At 53.3% G+C, this 15,885-nt stretch overlaps 1 protein-coding gene across 1 annotated transcript; it reads right to left on the reverse strand.

Moving 5' to 3' along the window:
* Positions 1 to 1,164: 1,164 nt before the first annotated feature.
* On the reverse strand, positions 1,165 to 2,121 carry LOC309570862 (olfactory receptor 52B2-like; the record flags this gene model as incomplete). Its single annotated transcript, XM_082277874.1, has 1 exon — positions 1,165 to 2,121. One exon carries the CDS (start codon positions 2,119 to 2,121, stop codon positions 1,165 to 1,167), a length of 957 nt encoding a protein of 318 aa, XP_082134000.1.
* Positions 2,122 to 15,885: the final 13,764 nt, after the last annotated feature.

Raw genomic sequence — 15,885 nt, forward strand, 5'->3', positions numbered from 1 at the left:
TAGGTCATCCTTTTTACTTTTAATTTCTTCCCAAAACAGCAATCCCATGTGTTCCCTCCAAGCAACAAGAAATGACGTCGAGCTACTGAAAGAAAATTCTTGTGTTCCATCTCAGAATGGCATTCGATTTTTTTGGGGCTATTTTTAGAGAGAGTAACGTGCTCGGTCACACGGCTCCCTGCACCAGGCTGCTCCGAGACTCTCGGCAGCCCTGCCCAGTGCGGCAGCTCTGCTCTGGGGGATGTTGCTCTGATGCCTCCAGTTGCTGTTCCAAACTGATGCCCAAGAGATTTTTAAGCTCCAGGAAAGCAGCTACTCTGGAGCAAGAGCGTTCTTAGGGTTCAGTAACAACAATTTGTTTCAATGCCATTCTGTGATGCTTTTGAGGATGATTTTTCACTGACATGTTTACTCGAAGTAAGGTCAAGTGATACAGTTAAGGAATAAAGACAGCCCCAGAATGCTGAAGTGCAACACCTGCTTTTATTTCTGTATTATTCCTTTTGGAGATTTTTCAATACCATGAATTTTAATGAAGAATAAATCTCTAAGATGAATTTCATTATACATGTGTCATTCAGAAGAACACGCTCATTATACATCTTTCCACCTGACTCCAGAGAACACAGCTGAGATGGAGATTTATTGTCACACCACAGTGGAATTCCACCTACCTGCTCCTCGTAGGGGATTTACATGGGAAGTTTCAGCTGAATATGAGGAAAAACTCTTTTACTATGTGGGTGACTGAGCACTGGAACAGCTGCCCAAGGAGGTTGGGCATCTCCTTCCCTGGAGATGTTCAAAATCCACCCACATGATCCTGTGTAACCTGTTCTGGATGAACCTGCTTGAGCAGGAGGGTTGGATGAGCTGATCTGTGGAGGTCCCTTTCCACCCCAGCTACTCTGGGATTTTGGGATTTCCCAAAGGTGACATACCTGGGGTAGTTTCTCACTTTGATCGCTCTCCTTCCATTGCCAATCAGAGATGCTGATTTTTGCCTTTATCTTGCATTTTGCACAAACCTGGGGACAGTGGTGTGAGGATGTTGGGTGTTCTGTATTTGACTGGGGAAGCAGAAGACTTGGGGACGCTGCCTGAAAGAGAATTTGGGGCGGGGAGTTTGGAGTCCCATTTAGGTGTCCATCATTTTCACTCTCATCATCTCAGCAGGTGGCTCTTGGGGCAGACGAACACCTTCACAACCTTGTCCCTGACCTGCTGTGTTCTCACCCCGTACACGATGGGGTTCAGCAGCGGTGGGAACAGCACGTACAGGTTGGCCAGCAGGATGTGGACCGTGGGGGGGATGTTCCGACCGAAGCGTTGCGTTAGAGCAGTGAAAACGGCGGGGATGTAGAACAGGAACAGCACACAGACATGAGAGCCGCAGGTGTGGAAAGCCTTGTGGCGGGCAGACCTGGACAGGAGCCTGGACAGTGCCAGAAGGATGAAGCCATAGGAGACAGCGATGAGGACCAGGTCCAGCATGACCACGGTGAAAGGCACCATGAGGCCGTACCAGACGTTGACGGAGATGTCGGCGCAGGCCAGGCGGGCGATGCCGATGTGCTCGCAGTAGGTGTGCGGGATGACGTTGTGCCCGCAGAACGGCAGCCGCCTCAGGAGGAAAATGCAGGGGAAAATGATGCAGAAACTCCTCAGCAAAGCTGCCAGCCCTGTTTTGGCCACAGCTGATGGGGTCAGCACCACCCCGTACCGCAGCGGGAAGCAGATGGCAACAAAGCGGTCCAAGGCCATCGCCAACGGGATCACCGACTCCGCCGAGCAGGTGAAGTGCAGGAAGAACATCTGGGTCAGGCAGGTGCCAAAGGAGATCTCCCCGGCTCGGAACCAGAACAGAGCCAGCATCTTGGGCACTGCCGTGGTGGAGAGCGTGAGGTCAGCGATGGCCAGCATGGACAGGAAGAGGTACATGGGCTGGTGGAGGCTGCGCTCGGTCCATATGGTGAACAGCAGGACAACGTTTCCCAGCAGGGCTGCCAGGTACATGGAGCAGAATGGGATCGAGATCCAGACGTGCGGCTGCTCCATGCCTGGGATCCCAGTCAGGATGAACGTGGCTGGTGTCGAGCCGGTCAGATTCAACGGGGACATGTTCACCTGAGAGCAAAGGCAGAAGACACTACAGAACGTTATTTTAGGTGCTTGAGCTCTTCCAGCAGCACCGAATGCCGTGTGTCACCTGCTCTGGTCTGCAAAGAGCCACAGCCAGAGGTGCAACCCCAGTGTACAAACCCCGTGGTCTGCACTGCACTGCAGGCTGTCCCCACACTCCTGCTACGGTAAAGGGCAATGCCCAGATTTCCTCCTCACTTGATTTTAACACAACATTTCTGCATTTTTCTTCCAGTGCTTCCACTGCGAGCAGAGTGACTGGAGACAGTATTATTGCACGAATACTGTGATATTTCTGTGTTCTGTGAGCCCAGAGTAGAAGGAAGAAGTCAGGTGATGAGAGAGGAGTGGTCAAGCCTTTGCAGGGATGAACAAGATGTTCTCAGGCACTAAGAATGGGGAGTTCTAGGGGCCCCTGGACTCACACTAGAGTAGAGAACAAAAGTAACTCCGGGTTTGAAGTTGGCTGCCCATGTTACTTGTCTCCAAACTTCTCTCCCTCCCCTTTTAGCTCTGAGACCAAATTCAATTTGCTTTGCAGCATTTTCCAGAGCAAATCTAGCAGAACTAAAATTTAACCAGGCACTTGGAAAAGACCTTTGTGTCAGAGGAAAACCTATGTGAGATGGAATTCTCCCTCCAGCCAAAGGAAGGGATGTGCTGCTGCCCTGGAGAGGCCTGAAGAGCCCTAGAGACTGAATCAGAGCCAGAGTCACACACAAAAAGAATGGGATATGACTGTTATCAGCAGCTTCTGCATTAACACTCAAGTCTTAAATCTCAAAACTCAAACCATAAGGAATTAGCCATAATGCAGGAGGAAGCGGTAAGTGCTGAAAAACTGGTCTTGTTGCACACGAAAATATTGACTCTGTGCATGAAAAAGCCACTGTATCTTCAGCAACAGGTTGGATTCCCTGCTCACACTTAATTTCACGTCTAAAATAACCTGAACCAAGAGAGTCCAAAAGCCTGGTCCAGAGGAACACAGTATGGCAGTGGATTGTCTTTAAAAATAAAATTGATCAAAATAATAACTGATTCTATAATAATGATAATGAGAAGTATTATATAAAAATAACTACTATTCTCTAATATTAACAACCCATTTTGTAATTTTTTAAAAGCAGTTCAGTATAAATATTGCATGAAACAAAAACGGATGTGAGGTGTTAAGACAAAAAGTATTACTAGTGCTGGAAGCTGGCAGCTGTGCTGCCATGCCAACAGCTCGGCCTCTCTGGCACAGTGCGAATGGTAAACTGCAAATAAACCGGGATCCAGCGGGAATCGCAGAGCACCCACGAGCTCTGCACCAAAGGAGTCCCTGAGCATCAGATCCCTTCCTCCACGGTGTATCAGATCCTGTCCTCCGTGACCCATCCTCACTGCAAAACTCTGTTAATACAGTTTTTAATGCAGCTGTAGGGATGCAGCTCACACAGCTTTGCCCGAGCAGCTCCTTGGATTCTTCTTCCCTAAAATCTTTCCATTTTAATTTAAACTAAAAGCAGTTACCTAAAACACAAACCCCATCCCTCGCGAGCTGCCCCGGGGTCACAGGAAGCTCGCAGAGCTGTGTGGGACCGCTGCAGGAGCGCTTTGGTGCCGCATCCATGGGGCAGCCTCCCCCCGGACACCCGGCCTTCAGGAGGGAGGTCCGGGAAACGAAACGGCGGTGCAGGACGGAGGATTCACGGGCATTCCGGCTCTCCTCAAGAGAGACCGAAATCGCAGGCGCGTTTCCCTTGCACGGAGGGAGCGAGCGGGCGATGCTGGGGCCGCCCCACGCGGGTGCCCACGCCGGCATCGCCCCCCGAGCATCGCCCCGTGCGTGGGGTCACTCCTGCCTGCCCCTGCTGCCCGGCCACCTCCAGCCCGGCACCGCCAGCTGTCAGGGGCACCTTGTCCCCCTCAGGGCACGGCTGCTCTCGCCGCTCGGGAGGGAGGGCTTTTCCCGTGGCTATTGTTAACGGGGAATTTGGCGGCTCTGCGCCAGCCTCCCAGCGCCCCAGAGATCGCTCTGGCCCCAAATCCACCCACAAACAGCTCACCAGCTCCCTGGCCTGGGGAGGAAGGGGGCCCGGCTGCGCTGCAGGCGGGGGCGGTGGGAGCACCGGTACCTCCGCGGGATCCCGACGGACGGGGAGCGGACGGGGAGCGGACCGGGAGCGGACGGGGAGCGGACCGGGAAGCTCCTTGCCCCGCTCGGCAGCTCCAGCCGCCCTGGGGTGCCGTCCCCCGCCCCTGCAGCCCCACCTGGCCCCGCACACGAGCAGGCGGCTCTTGCCGCAGATGCGCTAGCGGGTTCCTGCCGGCTCCGTGTCACCCCAGCCCACCGAGGGCACCTCCTGTCCCCGGGACCCCACGGCACCGGCGGGACGCACCCCAGGCTACGGCAAGACACAGCCAGACTTTGGGAAAAGAGGCTGGCGCGAGGAGTCCTACGAACCATTCTGACATGGAAAGTGCCGAGCAGCCGGGCGTGCACGGGATGCGTTCTGCGAACAACAGAGCGCATCCCTATAAATAGCAATCCCTGATTTGAATAATTATTGTTGTGCAGATCTCTCTTGGTGATTAATTTGGTAAAAGGAATTTGGAAGAGTTTACCCACGGGAATGCGAGAGGAGGTCTGTGGGCTGGGCTGCTCCAGGGGATGGGAGGAAGAGTTCGGGGCTTAGGATCCCTCCTTGGATTGACTGGAGCAGGGTGCCCGGGCAGTGAAACAAGACGACATTCAGGGTGCCTCCCAAACCCAAACCGTTCTGTGATATGATTCCATTAATGCCCAGACCCTGTGCCCTGGGTCAGTGGGTGACCACCCCTCCCTCCAGCCCCCAGGAATCTCACCATGCTCACTGTTGGAACCCCTCCATCTGCAGGAAGGATTTCCGGCAGGCTGGGTCATTCCAGCACTAATGAAGCTCCAGCCACCTGCAGTGGGGTGCCACCCCCAATGGAGAAACACAGGAAGATTTTGACCATAATAAAGCCAATAACTCCACAGGAGCAGTGGTGGTGCTCAGCATCCAACATCCCTGAAGCCCCAAGGCAGGAGTGCCACCCTGCCGAGTCTGGGTTAGGATTGCAGGTATTACAGGAATCGTGGAATCATGGAGTGGGTTGGGCTGAAATGGACCTTAAAGCTCATCTCTCTCCACTCTCCTGCCTTGGGCAGGGACACCTCCCACTGTCCCAGGCTGCTCCAAGCCCCAATGTCCAGCCTGGCCTTGGGCACTGCCAGGGATCCAGGGGCAGCCCCAGCTGCTCTGGGCACCCTGTGCCAGGGCCTGCCCACCCTCCCAGGGAAGAGTTTGCTCCCAACATCAAACCTCTTTTGGTGTAAAACCATTCCCTTTGCCCTGTCTCTCTCTGCCCCTGTAAAAAGTCACTCTCCACTTGGACTGCTAATCCAAATAAATCCAAAATACAAGGTGGTGCCTGGCTGTGTGGCACTCAGGGCTGGCACAGGGGACCCAGAGAGCTGCAGGATCGCTGCTGCAGAGCTATCAGTGAACAGTTCGTGTTCTCCAGGGGAGTGCTGGGCAGATGATATCTGCTGTTCTGGCCAGGTTAGAAACGTGCCTGGAACTGCCCGAGGCTGCTGCCTCTGCCAGGGAAGGAGCCGGTGCCAGGGAACATGGGTGGACACTGGAGCTCAGCCATTGTACAAAGGAACAGATGGAAAGGTCCAGCCTTTGATTTGCAGAGGCTCCCAGGCGACCTCAGCTGTGGGGCAGAGGAGAACCATGACTTGGGAAGTGCAGGCTCAGGGAACTCCAGGACCATTTCCGCTTGAGACAACCTCCTCACCCAGCCACTTGCAATCTGCCATGGCCAAGTCCCCTGAAAACCCCCAGGGACCCTCCCTTTCTGCTTCAGACCCTTCTTTCCTGGTTCAGTGAACACCCCCATCCTGCCAAGTTTGCTTCAGGGATGTAAAACTGGAACTCCTCACCCCAGCCAGCCTTTGGGTCTTTCTGGGGTTCTGCTGCCAGCCCTGCACCTGGGCTCAACTCCTCTCCTCTGATGGGCTCCCAGCAATGGCAGATTTCGGCAGCATCCATGTTCAATTCCCTGTTCCCAGAGCAGACACACTCCAGCACCGTCAGCAGAACAAATATTTACCCAGCTGAGAAAAACTGTGTTTGTTTCAAAAGAAAACCAAAAGGAGGCAAATGTGTCTCAGCATCCCATGGTTCATTTCTTGTTTGTGTGCTGCATGGAAAGAAGTCTTCAGGTCCCCAGGTTGCTGCTCAATTTCATCTGCAAAATCTGCACACCAGTGTTCACAGAGGGATCAGAAAAACCCAGGTGCAGACCCAAACCGCCCCATTTGTTTAGACTTATGCTCACAACTTTCAGGATATTTGATGCTGACATCAATTTTCTAAATTACAGAAGTTTTCTTTCCATCAGAAATCTCCTGATCATTTCACAGAGAGCCTGGCTCATATCTCCGACTCGAGGCCCTGACAGCTCCCAAAGGATTGGGTGGTGCCTGTTCCCTGAGCCTGCCAGGAGCCAGTGCTCCCAAAGCCCCAGCACGTGTTCGCAGCCCCAGAGCTGCTCTGCACTTGTCTGTTTGGGCAGAACCCACTGCCACACACAGCCAGGACGGTACTCCGATGCCAGGTTGCTCCCTGTCCCCACAACTGATCCTGTGTTCCCCTCACTGCCACCAACAGCCCTGTTGCTGCTGGGGACAGCAGTGGCAGTGACCTCACCAGCCTCCTGTCACTGCTGGCGGAGCTCTGGCTCCAGATCAATGAGAAGTGATGAGATAGCACAAGGAAAAACAGTTTTAAACTAAAATAGGGAATATTTAGATGGGATATGGGGAAGGAACTGTTCCCTGGGAGGGTGGGCAGGCCCTGGCACAGGGTGCCCAGAGCAGCTGGGGCTGCCCCTGGATACCTGGCAGTGCCCAAGGCCAGGCTGGACACTGGGGCTTGGAGCAGCCTGGGACAGTGGGAGGTGTCCCTGCTCACAGCAGGGCTGGCACTGGTTTGGGCTTTAAGGTCCCTTCCAACCCAAACCATTCCATGACTCAGGGAGGAATTTCTCACTGAGGAAGCAAACAAGTTGTTTCCTGACATCTCATGTTGGCCCTGGCACCTGCTGCACCCATGTGTCAACAGAGGTCAACTTACTTAAAGCTAAAATAATTCCCTTTAACCAGTGTTTCTCAAAACCCACAGGGAATTCTTCTCTCTCTGAAATGGGCTTTGGTCAGTGCTCCTGGGACTGATTTTCTATTCACTCGTGGAAGAACCATAGCTGGTGATGCTCATAGGAAGGCATATGGAAAACAGTCATGAATTCTGCTTCTGGGTGGTCTTGGAAAACTGTGGAGTCCCTTCAGACTCTGACATTTTGGTTCAATGCATATTTGCCCATCAGAAAGTGATCAGTGTTGTTCACATGTCCTTACACCCCATTCTGGGAACTTTGAGCTGCTACGAACAAGTGTTGTGTCCATAAAACATCCATGCTGGATGACGTTCTCCTGTGGGTCCCAGGGTCCTGCATGAAAAGGAGACGATTTAAGGGAAAACAGATCAAAATTGACACTGCTGGCTGCTGCTGGGAGGTCAATACAGCAGGGCTCAGGCAGCCCAGGAGGACTGTAGAGACATTGATGACTTGGACTTCAATGTTCCCTGGGCTTTGGTGATCCTGGTGGGTCCCTTCCAGCTCAGGAGATTCTGTGATTCTAAGATCTGTCCTTGCTTAGAAGAGCCCCTCCAAGGAGGATGGAGAGGGACAGCTCAGAAACACCATGGATTATCACCCTGCAAACATGCACAGGCGCAGAGCTGGGGTCCAAGCCGGGTGTGAGAACAGGACAGCATCTCAGTCCTCCAAACTTTGCACCCAAAACCTTCCCCTCTCCACACAGGCATGGAGAAATAGGCATAGTAATTGCTGGGAAATCTACTGCTGTTCTCATGAGCCTCTCACAGCAGTTAATTAATTATTCTCATTATTCAAAATAAGGGTTTTATTTCTAATCAGAATAAGTCTGGTTTCGTTTTCCCTTCATTCCAATTCATCCTTCTCAAGGGCATTAAACAATCCTCAGCATCAGATGTTTTCTCCTGATATTTCCATGATGAAGATGCCTCTACAGCTCTTTAAAAGTTAATGTTTTGTGCCCTGTAGAGAGCAAGTGTTTTCTCCAGTGCTGGAATTATGTCAGTTCTGCCTTCCTCCTCGCCACACTTCTTTGCTGTCTTTTCAAACACTGACCCCAAACCAGGGCCCAAGAGGAACTTCGGGCAAAGAATGAAGTGCCAGGACACAGGGAGTGGCTTCCCAGTGCCAGAGGGCAGGGCTGGATGGGAGATTGGGCAGGAATTGTTCCCTGGCAGGGTGGGCAGGCCCTGGCACAGGGTGCCCAGAGCAGCTGGGGCTGCCCCTGGATCCCTGGCAGTGTCCAAGGCCAGGCTGGACATTGGGGCTTGGAGCAGCCTGGCACAGTGGAAGGTGTCCCTGCCCATGGCAGGGGTGGGGTGCGTTTCAAGTCCCTTCCAAGTCAAACCTTGTGTGATTCCAAGCCAAAACATCCCCTGGTCACCCCCCAGTCCTTGAGAGGCTGCATGGAAGCAATCCCTGCCTAACAGCCACAAATTGCTGACCTCTGGAAGGGGTTGGGCTCAGAGATGAGACTCCCCCATGCCAAGGATGCCCCTCAGAACACAGGTGATGGGAGCTGGGGCAGTGGCACTGCCAGCTGCCATTACAGCCTGCTCCTTGCACTTCCTGTACCTAAAAAGGAACAAAACTTTAGTGTGATGGGTCTTGAACACTCGTGACACAACCTAACCCACAACAATGGCTCAGGCACAGAACTGTGGGGCAATCCAGGCTGGGCAGGACCCAGGGATGTCTCGGGTCCAATTGCCTGCACAATCAGTGTCAGCCAAGGGCTTGAGTCTCAACAATCTCCAAGGATGGAGCACACGAGCTCTCCAGGAAACCTGCGCTAGTTCCTGCTCTGGGGCTGTAAATCAGGCGGCCCTGTGCCAGTCCACCCCTCCAAGGGACATGTGGAGGCACTCAAGGTGGTACCAGGGCATGCTCCTCCTCACCTCAACAGGGAGAGCCTGCTTTCCTCTTCCCCCAGCTCAATTTGCCTCCCTTCATCCCCACCCCATTTCAAAATAGAAGTCTTGACTGAAGAAACAGAAAACTCCCACTTTGTTCCCATTGCATCTGGTAATTGACATTGTCCAGAGAGACCTGGGATCCCAGGCAGGTGTTTCAGGTTCCTCCATCGCTCTGCTGCAGAGGGAACTCTCCAGATGTTGCTCACAATCCAAAGATGTCCGTGATTCAAAACAGGGCCTTGCTGAACGAGAATAGCTGGGGGCAGAAGGGTGTTTAACACCAAAAATGCTAAAACAGTTCTCGTGAGAAAACCCCCCCTTCCTGTCCCAGCCCAGGGGGAAGGCCACACTGCTTAGGTCAAGGTAGCACCCACAGCTCACCTGAAGTCGCCTGATGGCCTCCCAGCCCCTCAGCAGACACTCAAGGAGCCTGTCTTGATTTCCAGCAGCTCTGGGACCAAAGTCTCATCTTTCACAACAAAGGACTGCTGTGATCACCCACCTTTGCCCTTCATAACACCAAGAAGTACCTGCAAGGAGCTTTGCTTGCATTTTTGTTGAAAAGGGACTGCGAACCAGCCCTCAGCTGTTGTAGCTGCTGAGCAAAGTGGTACCCAAGTACTGGTCCCTCCTGATTTCCCCACCCTCATCTCACCCCCACAGTACTGGGACAGTGACCGAGGTGTCCCCCAGGGACTGGGCAGTGCTGGGGGAAGGAGCAGAACCTCCCCTGGAGGCCAGCACAACTCCAGCCCTGCTGGTCACCCCATCCACAGCCAGAAGTGGGCACGGAGTGAAGCATTTGGGAACAAGCCGAGAGACACTGGCCCTGGGCTGCCCACCAGGACCCCTCACTGGCTGCAGGGACACACCAAGACCCTCAATTTGGGGCCAAGCATCACCCAAGTACCCCCACCAAGACACTCCTTCCCTCAGACCCCTGAGCTGCCCTGGCCCCCCTCACTGGGGCTGGGCCCCTGCGCTGGTGCAGCCCTCACTCCCCTCCCAGGGGGTGGCTGCACTCACCTCGATTAAATTAGTGTCTCTGCATCAGCTGAAAACCTCATTAGCAATGATTTTATACTTGTGTTTACACAGCCAATACCAATCACAGAACATCAGACCCAGCACCTGGCCAATCCCTGCAGGACCTCTCCAGGAATATATGGAAAATGAGACGTATATTGGAGTGACATTTTGCAGTTGGCCAAAGTCCACCAGCAGCTGCTTTACTTATTATTTATTAATTTGTTTGTGTGGCATAATGAGCTCTATATCACAATGTTGTGAATATAAAAAATACTCAGGTTGCATTCAGCCTTGGGGCAACTTTTTCAGGCTTTGGGTAACTTTATCACCCCATGTGGAACCATCAGAAAATGAAAATCCATGTCTCCACGGAAGCTGAATGCCCAAACGAGCACTGATTGCCATTAATTACATTCCTGCCCTTTTACACTATTGATCAAGTCTCATATTCACTTTGCCATTATTTTATTTGAATCTAAAGACAAATGAAGCTGTTTCAGATTTCTCTGATAATCCCATTTCTCCATTTAATTTAAGCACATACACTTACGGTTTTCCTAACTTAAGTCAGAACCTTTTTTTCTTGCCCTAGTTTGGCTGAGCCAGAGATACCTGAGGAAGGTTTGCTTGCCATCTGCACCAGGCAAACAGTGAAAGAGAGGTGAGGCCGAGGGTTTGGGGCAGAGAGGCTGTGGGCAGAGCAGGTCCCACACGGGCAGCATGCAGGGAGAGGCCCAGGGGCTTGGGGAGTGCCCTCCCTCGCTGTGGGGAGCAGCAGGGCCCAGCTCCCCAGCAGGGCAGCACACGCAGCACAGACCGGGATGGAGAGCAGGGCACAGACTTCTCCAGCCCAGGTGTCCCCCCCACGATGAAGGATGGGGGTGGGATCCTGACTGGTTGGGGGCTGATGTGTCTCGATGCAACACATCACATCATTCCTCACTTGCACGAGCTGTGGAATCACAGAATCACAGAGGGTTTGGACTGGGGGGCACCTTAAAGTCCATTTCATTGTACCTCCCTGCCATGGGCAGGAACACCTTCCACGGGGTGAGGGGTTGTGCTCACACCTGAGCATGTCCCGAAGGGCACCGGGGATGACACCAGTTCACTTCCCCAGGTGTTTCCTACTACTGCACTAATTAACCACACTGATTGTACAAGCCCTGTAGACCCTCAGGCTGTCCCTGAAGGAACCTCAGTGAGCCCTCACCGCCCCATCACTCATCACCCTGCACCAGTCACTCCTGCACAATCCATTTCCTGATCGTGGATCCCAAAGGGGTTCCCAGGGCTGTGCCTGGACCAGCCTGGGCTGGCAGGGATCTGTCCATCAGGTGTGAGCTCTACCCCTGTGCTTGCCCCAAAGTGCTTTAGGACCAAGAACTGCTTTAACGTTTTGGAAACCACAGTGGAGAGGAAATTGGGAGCTCTGAGCTAGAGATCAGCAGACATTCCTGCTACGAACCTCTTAGGTGATTTTTTCCCCCTTTCTGATTTTATTGGACCACTAGAATTGGACTCCCAGAAACCTGCAGAGACCCACAGCAGGCTGTGCAGTGAGGGCCGGGAAACTGCAGTCTGCAGCCTCCTGACTGCCACAACCCTTCAGGGAGCTGTTAGGGACCTTCGGGTCCAGCAGAAATCTCTAATCCATGAGATCAAACCAGCCACCCAAAACTTCCCCCTGAAGGCTGAGTTACCGTCTCATTTCAGGCAAGGAGGTGGTGCTGTTTATTATCTGCCTGTCTGAGAAGTGGGATTTTTATTAAATCAACATTTCACAGAACCATAGAATCATCCTGTTCAGCCCCCTGCCATGGGCACAGACACCTTCCACTAGACCAGGTTGCTCCAAGCTCCATCCAACCTGGCCTGGAACACTTCCAGGGATCCAGGGGCATCCTGACCCATGAGCTCTCAGTCGGCTCCCCATCCATCCCAGGTGAGCTCCATGCATCCAGCCGCCCACTGACATTGAGGGTGACCCCTCCTCTCCCGTCCATCCTTCCCGAGGAGCCTCTATCCCGCCGTTTGCCAAGGCTGTGATGGGAGAAGTGGGAGAACTCCAGTCCTGGAGCTCCGCTGCTCTGACGCACTGCGCCCAGCGCTTCGCAGGGGAGGGACAGCTGACAAAGCGCCCTTGTCCGTGAACAGCAACAAAACCGAGTGCAAATGGGGTACCTGAACCTGGCCCACTTGAGGCTCTGTCCATGACGAAAGCTGAGCTTGTCCCTGTCGGTGCAGCAAAGCAATCACACGCTGGAGAGCGTTCACCTCTCAAACACACACCAAGAGCCTGGCTCGGCACAAACCCGAGGCTCCATCTCCGCTCCAGGGGCAGGCTCAGCTCCTCTTCCGTGTACAGAAACATTCAGTGAGGGCAGAGGAGTGTTTCACAGTGACTTCCACTTATCTCCCAAAGATTTTTGAGATTTCATTTACTTCTTGCATGTGCTATGTGGGGAAAAACACCAGTTGAAATTACAGAATCATGGAATTGTGGAACGGTTGGGGTCGAGAGGGACATTAAAGCTCATCTCGTTCTAACTCTGTGTCACAGGCAGGGAACCTTCCTCCTTCCCCTCCTTCCTACCAGGCAAAGGTCCTTGTAATCCAAACACACTTGCAAAAACCATGAACTGAGCTAAAAAAAGAATGGGTGTCTCCAGATTTGGGAAAGAAATATGAAGGAGCTGTGGTTTCCCACCCTGTGTGAGTTATTAAGCTGACATTTTAACCACCTTGAAATATAAATCTCCCTGCTTGGCTGGCTAATGCCCCATTAGGCACGGGCCCCTGGCCAGGAATGGCTCAGCTGGTGATTCATTGACTTGGGGACATTTCCCTGGGCAGTTTGCTCCTGACCTGGCCACCACATCCACCCAAGGAGCAGAGCAGCAAGTTTAAAACTGCCTCTGCCATCGTATAAAACCATTCTGGGAAACCCCAAGGAGCAGATAGATCCAGAGAACCATGGAATCACACAACAGTTTGGGCTGGAAGGGACCTTAAAGCTCATCTCCTTCCACCCCCTGGCACAGGCAGGGACACCTTCCACTATCCCAGGTTGCCCCAAGCCCCACATATTGACAAATCCAGGTGGCAGCCCAGTTGTTCTCAGAGCTGCTCACAGCAACGCACTCTCCTGACACGTTTTCCTTCTCACAGCTCCATCTCCTATCAAAAATCACGTGGCTGCTCTGTGCAAACACTTTTTTTTTTTGCTAAGAAAGCCAACACAAACATGAACGTTCTGAGGACATTGAAAAAACCCAGCGACACGAGCAGCTTTTGTACCCAGCTCCGTTATCTCCGCTGGTAGACAAACAGCCTCTAATGAACAGACTTTCATTTCCCCTGTGCCCGTCACAGGGTGCCACTTTTGATCAAATCAGGGGAAAATAAAGAAAAGAAGAAATGTGTTGCAAAAGTGAAAATCTTTTGGGGGGTTTTGATCTGAAATCATGAATCTGTCTCTTCCCCTGTTCTTTTGAAGCATTACTGGTATGGCTGGAGCAGAGTTTGCTGGTTGGGTTGCTGTGTTGATCTCAGCTCCTGAGTCATTCGGGTCTGAACACACCTGGTCCCCGAGAGTGCCCATGGCTCCTGCCCTCCATCAGGAACTTTGGGTTGGATCAACCCCAGCCAGAATGATCCCACAGCTCCTGCCCTGATGCAGGGCACAACATTTATTGGAGTCCAGATCCTGGGAGAGCCATTCCCCAACATCTCCGGGGTCACCACCCCCTCCAAATGAAACAGCTCTGAGGTCCAGGTGCACAGCAGCGGTTTCCCCACTTTCAGACCAGGGCAGGTCTGAAAGAGCTTTGCAGCCCAGCCAGGCTGTGGGACTGGCAAGTGCTGGCTGCCCTCACAGCCTGGGCACAAGGACATTCTGGCAGAAATGGCTGATCTGCTTCATCTCATGAGTGACACCAGGAACACGCCGGAGCCTTCGTGGGGTCTCACAGGTGACACAGGGTCAGACCATCCCACTCCTGGCATTGCTGTGAGAGCTGGACTGTGGAGCCTCCAGAAAGGGCTCCCCAATCACCACAACCAAAACACTCTGGTTGCAGCCTGGATGAGGCAGAGTTGTGCTGGCCAGACCCCAGGAAACCCCTGAGCTCAGCAGGGACCAAAAAGTGCCCAGGCCCCCATTCCTCAGAGTGGTGGGTAAGAGAGGAACACAGCTGACAGCAGGGAATGCAGAGAGGAGAATCAAGCATTTGTCACAGAATCCCAGGATCCCTGAGGCTGGAAAAGCCCTCCCAGCCCAGCCAGGCCCAGCTGTGCCCCATGCCCACCTTGTCCCCAGCCCAGAGCACTGAGTGCCACCTCCAGCCCTTCCTGGGACACCTCCAGGCATGGGCACTCCAAACCTCCCTGGGCAGCCCCTGCCAAGGCCTGAGCTCCCTTTCCATGGGGAAATTCCTGCTGCTGTCCACCCTGAGCCTGCCCTGGCCCAGCCTGAGGCCGTTCCCTCTCCTCCTGTCCCTGTTCCCTGGCAGCAGAGCCCAACATGGCTCTCAGTGCTCTGGGCTGGTGACAAGGTGGGGATTGGACACAGGCTGGACTCGATGATCTGGGAGGTCTTTTCCAATCTCAGTGATTCTGGGATTCACTCTGTGTTCCAGACACACGGGTTGTCCTCGCTGGTCCTCCAGCGATGCCGAGTGCTCACCTTTCACACCTGCACCGCTGCTCAGGACCACCTGGGCAGGGTGCCACTGACCTCAGGTAGAATAAGGTGTTACTGACTCAACTGCTACATCCACATGAGGGGAACAAGGAAAATCCTGCAAAGCTCTTTGGGTGTTGAAGGATGAATCAAATATCCAGCGACACAAGTGGTGGTTTATCAGCCAGCACATGGACAGAGAAGGATCTTGAGATGCAACGTGCTTCAGGCTGAGTGCTGCTCCACAGTGCCGTGCTCTTGCACAGACAGAAAGCATCCCAGTGGGATGTGGTGGGTGTAGGAGACCATTGTCCCTTTAAACACCCCTCTAAAGGCTGGAATTGCATTTGGGAGTCATGGTTTAAGGGCAATGTTTCCCTCAAACACAGGAGAATAAAGCCTTTCCCAAGCTCTCAGGACACTTCAGCGGGGACACATCTTCAGCAGCAAGAGGTGCCAGGGTCCCTGATCAATGAGTACAGGAGGACATACCCCCTCTGTGCCATGGTGAGCAGTGCGTTGCCCATCCAGCCGTGGTTGGTGTGCCATGCTCCAGTCTGGCAGCCAACAAGGTGTTCATGGTCTGGACACTTAGAAAGCTGAAGGAACAGGCAGAAACGAAGCTGTAGGACAGCAAACACAACCAGCTGTAGCAGGTGGCAGTGAGTCAGCAGAGCCTTGATGCTTCTCAGCTGAAGCTGCCCAGTCTCTGCCAATGAGGGAAATTCAGGGGAAGCAGCTCCAGGAGAAACCAGCAACAGTGAAGATGCTGATGACCCAAGCCCACATTTCCAGAAATCACACCACCTTCAGCTTCTCTTGAACCCCTTGGGCAAACTGGTTCCTCCAGGCCAGAAGGTGCTGCAGCCTTTGGTGATGCTTTCCAGACCCCATCCCACATCCCCCTTCCCCAGC

The sequence above is a fragment of the Coloeus monedula genome (assembly GCF_965178545.1).
Source record: "Coloeus monedula genome assembly, chromosome: 3".
Lineage (NCBI taxonomy): Eukaryota > Metazoa > Chordata > Aves > Passeriformes > Corvidae > Coloeus > Coloeus monedula.